Source organism: Oxyura jamaicensis, chromosome 2, assembly GCF_011077185.1.
Source record: "Oxyura jamaicensis isolate SHBP4307 breed ruddy duck chromosome 2, BPBGC_Ojam_1.0, whole genome shotgun sequence".
NCBI classification, from domain to species: domain Eukaryota; kingdom Metazoa; phylum Chordata; class Aves; order Anseriformes; family Anatidae; genus Oxyura; species Oxyura jamaicensis.
This window is the reverse complement of record NC_048894.1, coordinates 15,173,300-15,185,869: the sequence shown is the minus strand read 5'-3', so window position 1 is coordinate 15,185,869 and position 12,570 is coordinate 15,173,300. Positions and strand designations below refer to the sequence as shown.

The 12,570-nt window shown below is 37.5% G+C and overlaps 1 protein-coding gene across 2 annotated transcripts in view; it reads right to left on the bottom strand.

Annotated features, from left to right (window-relative positions):
* Positions 1-569: 569 nt before the first annotated feature.
* Positions 570-12,570, bottom strand: part of ITGB1 (integrin subunit beta 1) — a 43,723-nt gene continuing 31,722 nt past the window's right edge. Inside the window, exons 13-17 of one of the 2 annotated variants that reach the window (XM_035316984.1) lie at positions 10,875-11,097; positions 9,716-9,948; positions 8,975-9,141; positions 8,068-8,148; positions 570-1,779 (exon numbers count right to left, since the gene is read on the bottom strand). In XM_035316984.1, coding sequence (XP_035172875.1) covers positions 8,074-8,148; positions 8,975-9,141; positions 9,716-9,948; positions 10,875-11,097 — 698 coding nt within the window. In that variant the 3' untranslated portion in view covers positions 570-1,779; positions 8,068-8,073. The remainder of the gene's footprint in view (positions 1,780-8,067; positions 8,149-8,974; positions 9,142-9,715; positions 9,949-10,874; positions 11,098-12,570) is intronic. The other variant, XM_035316985.1, reaches the window with a different exon arrangement.

Here is a 12,570-nt window from a genome sequence, read left to right as displayed (position 1 = left end):
TGCATGCAGGCACACATACACACACGCACCATACCTACTGTTACTTCAGTTTATCCTGAGAAGTTTAAAAAAGAACAGAAAACCCCAAAAGTCAATTCCATGAACATACTATACAATGTTTTTAATTACAAAGTGGTTTTGATAATATATCTAGAACAATGCACCCTTAAAAATTCATTAACACTTTCTTTTCCTAAAAATGCATTATTTTTCTCATGTTGTGTGTTGTGAAACAGCATTAACCACGTAGTCCATTTGATAGAAGAGTATTGAACTACAGAACTTCTTTAGCACACATACAAATAAAAGGCAGTGGCTTAACATCAGTTGTCACTGTATGTGATACGTTGATGCTGTATGTGCTGCACCCTGGCCTTTATGCATTTTTATACAACAACTAACTTCTGTTACCCAAGATCACTTTTACCTAACCTACCTTTTTAACCTAAATTTTCGCACGTTTGATGCAAAAGATGTACTTTGTATTATTAAGATATCTATTACCTCTTTCCCAGACATAGTTATTTCTTTCTCAATAGCATCATCTTTTAAAAGACAAAGAGACAAGATTCAAGTATTTTAAGGTACTTTTATTTAATAAATAACTTCAGTAATAGCACTGTAAAAAGTGAACATCTGTTAAAATAAAAAGGCACTTAAAACAAGAAGATGACTATGATGCAGTTTGAATGGTCAAAGGCAAATATACATGGCACATGTCAAAAATGTGTGACTTGTCACATGACAAACTATGCAATCTTAGCTACAGGGCAAAGGCAAATTTACAGCTAAGACTGCCAAAAAAAAAAAAAGCTTGTGTTGATACAAAAATATTACAAAAAGAATTGCAAACAAATACATTAAAAAGATTAGAAGGGTGACAAAGCACCAGGCTTTAAACTACAGAAACATTACAGAAGAAAGACACAGTATGACATAAGGCCCTTATGGGTTTTGAGGATGTCCTGGTAAAGTACTTCATGATACTGCCACCCAGGGCTTGAATTTACAAAGAAAAACTAGGCAAGTTACCAGTCAGCAACTTTTTCAGTAATGGCACGTGTTTTAAAGCTATTTATTCCTTCTTAAAATTCTTTCCAAACCCTTTCATCTTAACCATAACGTGGCAATAAGCAATTAAAAAATTAAAAATAAGTATGCACACACTTTTTCAGTCCTTTACTCTCCTCATTTCCAACTTACTCAACTTACCATATACTTAATCATATATCTAGTAAGTAGAACACCAGTTATTCACCAGTTCCATGCTACATGAGTTTAATTATACCTGCAAACTCAAGCCCTGATTTCCCTGTAAAGCTAAAAATTTTAATACTAAATGGCTAGGCAGAGCCTTCATGCTGATTGCTTTAACCATTTCCCTCCTATCATGTCATAGCAGTATCACACCCTGTAGAAGATCTAGATTCACAGCAAGGGAGTGGAAAAAGGTCAAAAAGGCACCATGTGACCTTAGCTGACTAGGCTATACAGTCTCAAGTTTTTTTGTCAGACACCGGCACTGATTATTTTTATTTGCAAAAAATAAAAAATAAAAAAATTACATATGGTACATTCTCAAAACCTGAACAGGAAAACAAACCTATATGTAATGAATTAGTAAAATCACTGCAGTTTGCCCTAAATCTATCTTACTGTGACTACAAAAATTGCTATGCTGCATACAGTGTTGTGAAGTTATACAAGCAGTGTTCATTTTCCCTCATATTTAGGATTGACCACAGTTGTCACTGCACTCTTGTAAATAGGATTTTCACCCTAGAAAAGAAAAAACATTTATATTAACATTCAAAGAGATGAAAAAAGTACTGTGTTTGCAAGAAGTATGAAAATTAGCTTAAGAAATTATCCACAAATGTTTTATTTGTATACAAACAGCTTAAGTCAAACTATTTTTCCCTTTTGCAACTTTAACAAAAGCATGCTTAGCTAATAAAGCAAAGGGTTAGGGCATGATCCTATTCAGTTTATGCCACAGGTTTCCTTCAATACTGCTACACCTCATATGCTCATATCTCAGGGCTGAGCAGTCAACTCTGCTCTGCAGCCCATTACGCTTTTTTGAACAACAGAACTGCAAACGGTGTATTCTGAAACTATGACAGATCATAGACCACATTCTGCTATAATATTTAAATAGCTTATTTCATATTATAATTTAATTATATAAACAGATTGGAAAGGCTTGTACTATTTTAACAATATACATTCAATATTTAATTTTGAACATTAGCACTTGTCATTCTCGTTTCATTCCTGTAGGTTTCCCCCTGTCCCAATATATGGAAAATGCATAGTTAAAACTAAGAGATTACTGTCCTGGTAAGAATGCTGTAATAAAAACATTATTTCTACTGATAAGAGGAATGCCCACATAACTTATCTCACTCTTACTGAGATTTGAAAACCTCTAAAATAAGCTTATTTTATGTTTAAACTTCCCTTGTTCCCACATTTCCTTTTATCTCAGTAAATCTTACTCCATTTATGGCACATCTTTGCACACCTAGGATGAACTCCTTGAACTCTAAATGAATAGATAAATCTTACTAGAAGAAACTCCTCCTGTCAGAACTCTACTGATTCAGCCTGCATATCCAGTACTGTACTCTTACCACAACTGCACTTCAAGCTAAATAAGCATTGTTTACCAATGTGAAGCTCTTCTGTGCATGTATGAATACTTTCTGGGGAAATTCAGTACAGAGCAGATCTCAGCCTAGGCACAGCTCTGGCCAGAACCGTATGTGGCCTTCATTAGTGGCAGGGGAATATCTGAGGGTTAGAAAGGGAGTATCTTTGAGGTTCCTCCCAGCTGAGATACCTTGTAACACTATTATTCAATTCTGCTCTATTAAATTACAAACCATTTAAAACATTTCAGGCTAAAACTATTGTTCCCACACTCAAAGGCAATCCTAGCCCTACTCCCCAACCGTGGATGCAATTTTTTTTTCTTCAATCTTTGATAGTCTGGCTTTGGGTGTACAGCAAACTGAGCCTGGTAGAGACTCATTGCTTTAATAAAGTAGATTTTCAAGTAGTCTTTTATCGTTCTTCACACAGCACTTCAGATCAGATGGCATATAGCAGGTGTTCTGTAAAGTGTCTAAACCTAAGTCACTAGTGTTTACCCATTAAATGGGTTGCATCTTGCCATGCGCTGCTGTTCCGAATATTCATTTTATTTCTAAGAAACCCCAAGCCCCTGTAAATATATGTGATTTATAGAGATTAAGCATGTCTGCTTTTTCCAGGATCGTAAACCTTGAACATCAACTACAAATACCACAGGATGTGCCAAAAGGTGACAAGGCAAACAAGAAACGACTTGGTCTGAAACTTTCATATCAATTCCTAGGAAGTTTGTTGCCTTCTATTTGCAAGACCGGGTAAGGGACAAGTGACTGTACCCCAACAGAGGCAGCTCCTGCTGTTAGGGCAAGGCCAAATAGCTGGTATTCTGCCTTTCTGTCACAGTTTGTCTCAGACAAAAAGGGTATTTCTCCTTAAAGTAGGCTTTTCTACATGCCAAAAACAAAGAAGCACATGCAATCTTGCTAGATCTGCCACCCCAGCCTAATCTCTCAAGTCCAGAAACTGGATCACTGGACAGTGTCTCTTCCCTGGAAGTCAAGATTCTCTACTTCATCTCCTCAAGACCTGAATCAGCATCATCTGGTTTGAGGTAAACTTGGAGCTAGGTGTCCAGTGTTGGCTAAACTTCACAAATACACAGTAACGGCAAAAGGCCCTTTATCAGATGCCAGGACAACTTTCTCTTGATTAAAAATCTGTCATCTACTGGTTTGGAAAGAGATGGGGAGCTGAGAGAAAGAATTTGTTTATCACAGAAACACAGTGTTGTGGCTGGTTTTCAGCCAGAAAAATTATCAAGGCAAAAATTACTTGTACCTCCTTCCCAGAATATAAAAGCTTTGCAACTGTAAGATACAGATTAAACTGGAAAAAAAACATCCAGGGACAAGGGATTTCATCAGTAACTGAAATACCTCATTATGCCTCAAAGGGCTTGGCAATGTATATTGATTGTTTCCTAGACAATTTTTAACAAAAACTTCTGAAAGAAACAAAACAACAAAAATCCACACACACACACCAAAACAGTAAAATTTATAATTCAGAGCAAGTCTGTAAAGCTTAGTAGGCTAGATTGAAAACAGACTAGAAAATAATGCACATAGCTTTTCAACAGCAAGGCATTATATAATGCTAGTTACACTTTTTAACCTTCACCATTTTACAAAACAGACTACTCCCTGCACATGCAGGGAGGTATATGTTTACATTTTCTTATTTGTAAAAGGGCAGTAACTTCCATCCATCAGATATTGCAGGAATCAGTCCAAAGGTTAGGAGTAAAACCTGGAAATCTGCAGGATGCGACTCATACAATTAATTTCCATTTGTAATCAGGTCCAAAATGCAATTTGCAAAATATGACTGTAAATATTTATTATACTCCTTCTTCAACAGAAATCACGATTTGAGATGTACAAGCTCTTTATTTAGCTAGCATAAGGCCTATTTACAAAGAACGTGAAATGCTGTACTGTCTTCCCCTGGGCTTGCATTTTACAAGAACTCACAGTGGGATTTAGGTCACAGAGCAGCAGCACTTAACCAGGTGCCTCCCCACATCAGCTGAGCGTCTCAGTTCCCACTATAAATAACGGAGATGCAGTCACCACAGTCAGAACTGTTCAGCTTAACCCAACCTTATGCTGAATCAGCTTAGCAGCTTGTGTGGCTTTACTGCCTATAACCAGAACAAAGGCGCCCGAATAGCTTCTGTTAGCCAGGCTCTGACAGCACTGGCCTTGCCAGCCATGCTCAGTCTGTCTCAGCAAGGTCTTCTGCACAGACAGCTTATTATTAAATCTAACACGGAAGTAGCAAATAATACGTCCACTAGTCTAACCCAACTCTCACGTCACTTAGGCCCCTGACAGCTGGCACGTGGTACGAACTTCCAGAGGTTAGCAGCATTCCATATTTTTAACTGGCCACTAAAACATGGTATTCCAGACTTGCTTAGACAAGAGCTACGGCTTTGTAAGTAAACCCATTTCCTTTATGCCAGTGCAGAAAACACACTGGTTTAGGCATGCAAAGTTAGGAAAAACTTCTGCCACAAGTTCTTATAAATTAAAACATCACACACACTTAAACAAAAACAACAATAAAATAAAAGTCAACAAACAATAATTATATGCAACATAGGATGAAATACATTGGACAAAAGATAGAGGCATTTTAAAAAGTATCTTCAAGAGAGAATAAAGTGTCATGTTCTTGCAACAGTACTTATTTTTAACCAGACTGGGCTGTTTGGACGTAAACAATTTAGTCTGGTGCTTTATAAGGATAAACTTATTATACGGGATGTTTGTTCAACTTTTCTATTCCTTTTTTTTTTTTTTTCCATGAACTTACTGCTTCAACAGTCACCTGAAATACCTATATAGTGGGTTTAAATCCTAAGTCTGTAGGAAACTGCAGTCCAGAATATTTAAATTCGCCAAAATTGTTCAAGAGCTGGCTCTTATGATTTTCAGCTCTTATATTTTTGTTTTATTCATTATATTATCATTATTATAACTCATTATTTTCCAGTAATAAGACAAGTCATCTTGTCTTATTAAGCTGTAAATATAGCAACTGAATCAGAGGATAAAGCAAAGGCCCAGGTTGAGGGTAGTACAGACAACAGAGGGCATCACCTACCACGACTGGAAGACTAGAAGAAAACAACTAGCCTACAACTAAGCAAATACTGTTTTAACGGAGGAGATCTAAACCATGCAGTCAGTGCTGCAGGCCAAGGACAAACTGAACTCGGTTCAGCCTAGCTGCCTTGAGCACCAGCTGTGAGGGAGCTGCAGGGACAATCCCTTCGCCGTGCCACAGCCCAGGGCTGGTGAAGTACCCAGGCACCTGGTCCGTGGAGAGCTTTGTGCTGCTGCAGTTCTGCTTGCTGCAGGAACTGGGCCACGTACCAGTATGACTGCTATGGAAGGGATACACAAAGTGCACGCAATTTCTTTTATTGTGGATGTATACATCTGGAGAGAACTTATTCCAAGGATTTTTTCTTGTAATGGGATTCCAGAACACTTCCTTGTCAACGTGAGACCGTTCTTTCTTCATCTTGTATTAAATGGAAGCCCAGAAAATCTGAGGTATAGGGAAAAGGAAGACTTTCTACTTGTTATGGGTGACCTGTTCTGCCAATATTTTCTGGAAGTTAAAACTGCCCGCCCTCTCTTTCCAAGGATCGGATATTTCCATGAATACTAAAAAGGATAAAAAGCATACTTGAAAACCTACACTCTTTCGCATTTTTTGATTTTCACAGTGAGTGAAACAAGAAGGCAGGATTCACCCTCCATGGAAAGGAAACTTTCTACAAGAAGTAAATTTTGAGGAGAAATGACAACACTGAAGACATTGTATCTTGGGAGGAGTCATGGGGTAGAGAGTGAGAAGAAAGAACGGAAGTTACACACCATGTGGTTTGTTACATGCTTGTTCTGCGCGGAACAGAAAATATACAAGTCAGTGAACAGCAGAAAAGAAGGTAACAGAGACTTAACAGATGGAATACGTGAAATATTACAGAGGAGTAAGAACTCAATTTCCTCCCCAGAATAATCAACTCTGGGAAGAAAAAAAAAATGAAAGAAGATGAATGTGGTCACTGTGACAAGCAAAACAAATTTATTTTTTTTATAATCAATTTTGGACACACTGGAAAATAAAAAGATTGTAAAGAGAAAAGGAAAGTAGTTTTCATCAAGCTGGAGCTCAGAATGCTAGACAAAGTATTTGAAAATGTCATATTGAGGACAGGCAAGAGCTAAAAGACTCTTAATTCCCATATTCTCTTTACAAAATCTTTCAAGTGCAACACCAAAAAACTGAAACAGCAGACAGAGTAAAATTTGAGATAGAGATCCTTCCCTTCCACTAGCTCCTGAAAAAAGCCCTTTGATATTTAGAGGGATGATCTGCCTTCCCAACTTTTTCAGGTCCCACTCCCTCCCTTTAATCAGTTTTTCTGCATTTCTTAACTCTCAACACTCTTTTGACATCTGCTCCCCTACTCATCCTCCCTTTCCCACTCCTTCCCCAGCAACTGGGAGTCCCAGGGAAGGAGAATCCTAAAGCATTCAAGGCAGCGCAATCTTAGTCTACACAGGATATCCATCACTTCTGGTTTACTGTCTTGCTCTTCTGGATACTACTGTTTCTCTCTGGGTATGAAGAGAACTAAGTCAGCATTTCCAAACAAATTAGGAGTTCAGACAAAGTTTAGGAAGGACTAAGAAACTTCCTCCTCTCATATGAATGCTCTTTTCTAAGGAAGACCCCAACCTGACTCACCTACAAGGACAGATATTGCCAGGTAATACAGAAATAGGGATGGAAAAAATAAGATGCATATTTAATTACCAAATGGGTAGAGTATATGTGTTTCACACTTTAAATTCAGGCTCATTCTATTCTAGGTTAATAAGCCAAAGCACTGAAAAAAAATCTCTAAGGCTACCCTGAATGGTCAGAGTTATTTTAATAAAAAGAATTATATTTATAGGCTGGATATCTCAGGAATATCTAAACCAGCTTTGTAAACACATCAGTTTTAAGCAAACTGAATGCTGACTTGAGGGTGTAGAAGATAAATCCTTCCCTGAACACTGCATTTCTTCACAAATCAAAGAGCTTCTTTAATTCGAAGAAGTGTTCTATTATATACCCACATCGTTATTCACAAATAGTTCACTTAAAAAATATGTCACTTGTAGAATAGTTAAAGCCAGTACTGGTGATATTAGTAAGTAAGCAATCTTTCTGTCAAAACAAGTTAGACGTTCAAGCTGCATTCTTTAAAACCCCAGAATCAAAGCAGCAGTAGATAAACTGCAGAAGACTCAAATTGTGATTAAACTGACTGTGACACACAGTGAGTTCGAAGTGACATGCAAAGGAAAAAAAAGGAAGAAAATGAAAGAAGATACAAACTGAGACTTAGAGACCAGCTTTACGTCCATAGTTTGGATTCTTGAAATTGTTAATAGGACTCTTGTATATTGGGTTTTCTTGCTGAAGTAAAAGAAATGGTCAATGTCGAATAATTCAACAGGGATAAAAAAGCAACATTCTCAACTGTTACTGAAAAAATCATGCTATATATAAAGAAAATTGTTAGTATTATTTTTCCAGTTTAGACTTAATGTTCTTAACAGAATACATCCTAGGAGATTTTTTCAAATTATTCTCTCACCAACTGTATATGGGTATTGACCTATAGAACAGTAGCATCGGGTTTTTGATTAGCAGATTCCTAACATTTCCCAGAGGCAGAGACCCAATATCATATATAAGCCTACAGACCATAGGCTTGCTTTTCTTAAATATTTTTTGTGTTGTCAAGAGGTTGGGAAGATTTCAACAAGCCAGCACCAATCATGACCTTGCAACCAGTTATTGAAATCTCCCAACTAATCCCATGTGAATATTTACAAGACCTCTTTCATAAGCATAAAATTTCCTTCTTTAATTTATACAAATGTGATTTTCACCTTCTAACAGACATTTTAATAGTATCTTATAGAATGTGGTACAACTGCAAAGCTGAACTATTCTCTCACCATCACGTTTTCTCTCTGAAATTTTATTTCAACTGAAGTTATTACTCACTTTTCTAAACCAAGATGTTCTTCTTGAAGAGGACTGTGGTTTTTTTTGTTTGTTTTTGTTTTGCTATTGGTAACAAATGACACGTTTTAAATCAGCTTAAAATAAGGATATTTCTGTATTCCTGTCCTATGGAGAAACAAATCTGAAACATATAGGGCATGTGAACAGCAATCTCCTAATCCTCACCAAATACTGCAGCTTTTATACAGATAAAAGCCTCCTCACTTACCGTATCCCACTTGGCATTCATCTTCTCCTTTTCAAATTTAGCGAATTCTCTTCTGTCATGAATGATCATTAGTAGTTTCCAAATCAATAACAATGCAAGTCCAATAAGAACAATTCCAGCAACCACACCAGCTACAATGGGAATGATGTCAGGGCCACTAGGGCATTCTAGGGAACAAAACAAGGGAAACATGATTTTACAGAATGGTAAAGGTAATGTGTATGAAGATGCTTTTAAAATTTTATTTTGTACTGATGACAGTATTTATAGTACCAAAGATAATACTACTTTCACTTCAAATTACTAAAGTTTTAGTACAGAACATCTTGTAACATTCCATCTTATTTTTATACTTCTACTTTTTGTTTAATCTTAGCAATAGAATATTTAATATTCTGATGAAGTCTACACACTAACTCTTTAAGCAATTCATCCAGAGGATAAGAAAAACTAGCAATTGTATTTTAAACATAAAAGAGCTCTAAGTCAAAAAAGGTGTTCCTCATTTTATCTCAGACTGTAAGTAATATATATAGATGTTCCTTAGATATGTGTTAGCTAGCAACTAACGCTTTGCTTCTACTCAACTTCTTGTTTTCTTTTAAATATTTCCTCATCTTAGGAATTGATCTCTACTGAAATAAAAAAAAATACATCTAACTCAGGCAAAACAACCAGAGCTACTTTGTACTATATAAGCGCGAGAATTAAGGTGAGGGAGAAATGACATCATGTTTATACCTGGGGTCTCTACCACATGGACATTGGCTTCACCATTTGAGTTGACGGAGTATGTGAAGTAGAACCAGCAGTCATCAACGTCCTTCTCTTTGCAATGAGACAGTGGATCAGGCTGGCCCGGTTGCGGCAATTTGTCTCGACTTTCTACCCGTGTCATGTTAAAATGCATACATTCCTGAGAACATGTTTCCTTCTTTTCACCCTTATTGAAAGCTCTGCATTGAACACAGTCCCTGTGGAAATGCAAATCAAAAGCAATGCTTTCTAGTATGTTCACAAAAGATTTTTAGCATTTAATCTAAAGAAATGTAAATGAGGGAAAAAACAAAAGAAAAACACTGCCATAAAAGCAAGAAAAAAATGAAGCAAGACTTATTTTTTTAACCAGTTATAACATTAATGTATCTTTTGATTAACAAAAACCTGCTTTACTAAATTTCTGTTTTACTGAATGACTAGCAAGCTTCAAGGACAGGGGGTTAAAAAAAAGATAAAAGACCTAAACTTCTAAAAGGAAATAATTTCAAAACATTTTCAACAGTTGCACATGGAAATTGAATATTCTCTCAAAGAAGTTAGCGTAGGAGCAGAAGATTTATAATGAAACAGTATCTGAGAGACTGATGGGTCAAAAAGAACAAACCGCGTGATTAGTTTTACAATAAGGTATCACTTGAATAAATCGTTGAAAAATAGCAGACTGAGCGGGATTTTTATAGTAAAATGACTGAGATGAGAGAAATCTTAAAAACAGTTGCACAAAGCCAGGAACCAGCAGAGCCACTACCCATAAATTTATTACAAAATTCTGCATGCAGAAAACAGTTTCCTTGCAAAAATCTGGATTTCCTAAGACAGGGATGCAGATTTCATTGCCCCCCACACATCTAAGTTTAGTTTTTGCCTGTCAGGATAATCTGACTTCTTCAATAGGTTTTTAGAATAAAAAAGTTTTAAAACGGAAATTCTAAACAAAAAAGCTTAGCTGAAATTTTAACTATTCTGGAAACTGTGCAGTATATCTATGCTTAATTTTGCTGTATTAATTTCAAAAGGTCAGGACGGTGGGACTTTGCAGCCTGTCACATCAGACCTTATGCATAAATTCACCTCAAAACCAAATGAATAGAAGCTAGGATTTGGTTTTCTGGATACTTACTTGTGCTCTGCACAGACGCCAAGGCAAGTCTGACACATTTCACATGTGGGGCCTTGGAATTTGGGATCTGTACAATTACAAGTTCCACATTCACAGGTTCCTCTTCCATTGCAAATCTGCCCATTAGATGCCATACATGGAGTCGTATCCAGGGAGCAATCACAAGCACTGCCAGTGAAGTTGGGGAAACACTCGCACACTCTGCATTTGCAGATACCATTTCCTGAGCATTGAAAAGATATTTCAGTGAAATGAAGTCTAGTATCAAACAAGTTTATGACATTAAGAAACAAAACGTTTACCATCTTCAAACAGACATAGGGAAAAGAAAACTCTGGTGGACAAACAATGAATATACTAATGAATCAAAAGAGCTAAAAAAAATTGTTTCCTTAAAAAACTACTTACAGAAGTTTCTTTCCTTCTCCCATTTTCCTACATCTGTATTTCCTTTCATAAACAAAACGATGAGACTAGGGAAAGCTGATCAAGAACAGTGTAATGTGATGGCCATACCTCATGGGTAGATAGCATCACAGCACTCCTTCAGCTGGCAATTTTGTGTGTATACAAATACTCTACGGATCAATATTTATTGATCACTACTGTACCTATCTCTATATAGTTTTATAATGCAAGATCTAAAAAGATGAGGAATGCACTAATTTAGACTTTATAACATAGAAAAAAGAAACACATAGAAACATAGAATATTCTGAATTGGAAGGGACCCACAAGGATCATCAAGTCCAAATCCTGGCTCCACACAGGACCACCCAAACATCAGACCCTATGTCTGAGAGTGTTATCCAACTGCTTCTTGAACTCTGTTAGGCCCGGTGCCGTGACCACTTCCCTAGGGAGCCTGTCCCAGTGCCCAACCACACTCTTGGTGCAGAACCTTTCCCTAACCCCCAGCCTGACCCTCCCCTGTCCCAGCTCCATGCCATCCCCTCGGGTCCTGTCGCTGTCCCCAGAGAGCAGAGCTCAGCGCCTGCCCCTCCGCTCCCCTCGTGAGGGAGCTGCAGGCCGCCATGAGGCCTCCCCTCAGCCTGCTCTGCTTGGGGCTGAACAAACCCATGGCCCTCATCCGCTTCTAATACACCTTCCCCTTTAGACCCTTCACTATTTTTGTTGCCTTCCTTTGGAGGGGTCTCTCATAGTTTTAAGTCCTTTTTATACTGTAGTGACCAAAACTGCACGCAATACTTGAGGTGAGGCCACACCAGTGCAGAGCTCCCTCAGGCTCCTTATAAAACCATTCAGCTATTGTAACTCTGTCTCACCTGTGCTTTATGCTCCTTACATTCCCTACAAAGGAAACAGATATCCGTATCTCGAAAAGGGCAATTTGGATGGAATGGAAAGATCTCTGGCTACACTTCTTCTTCTCCATTGAAAATAAAGTGTTCAGGTCAACCCTCCTCTGTCACCATCTATTTTGGTGGGGGACACCCAAAATAGACACCACCACCGCTGCTCCTATCCTTTGGACAGCTGATGAGCAACAGGTATATTCCAACTAAATCAGACAGATTAGGTATTCTTTTAATTCAGCTGAAGCTTAGCTGTTTTGTTTTTTGGATGGCAGTCAAAACTGAGGTAGTAGTTACACTCCCACCAGCTACTTCCACATATGAAAAAGCCTAAGGAAGTTACAGGACAAAAATATATGCAGCAGAATTAAGTTAGACAC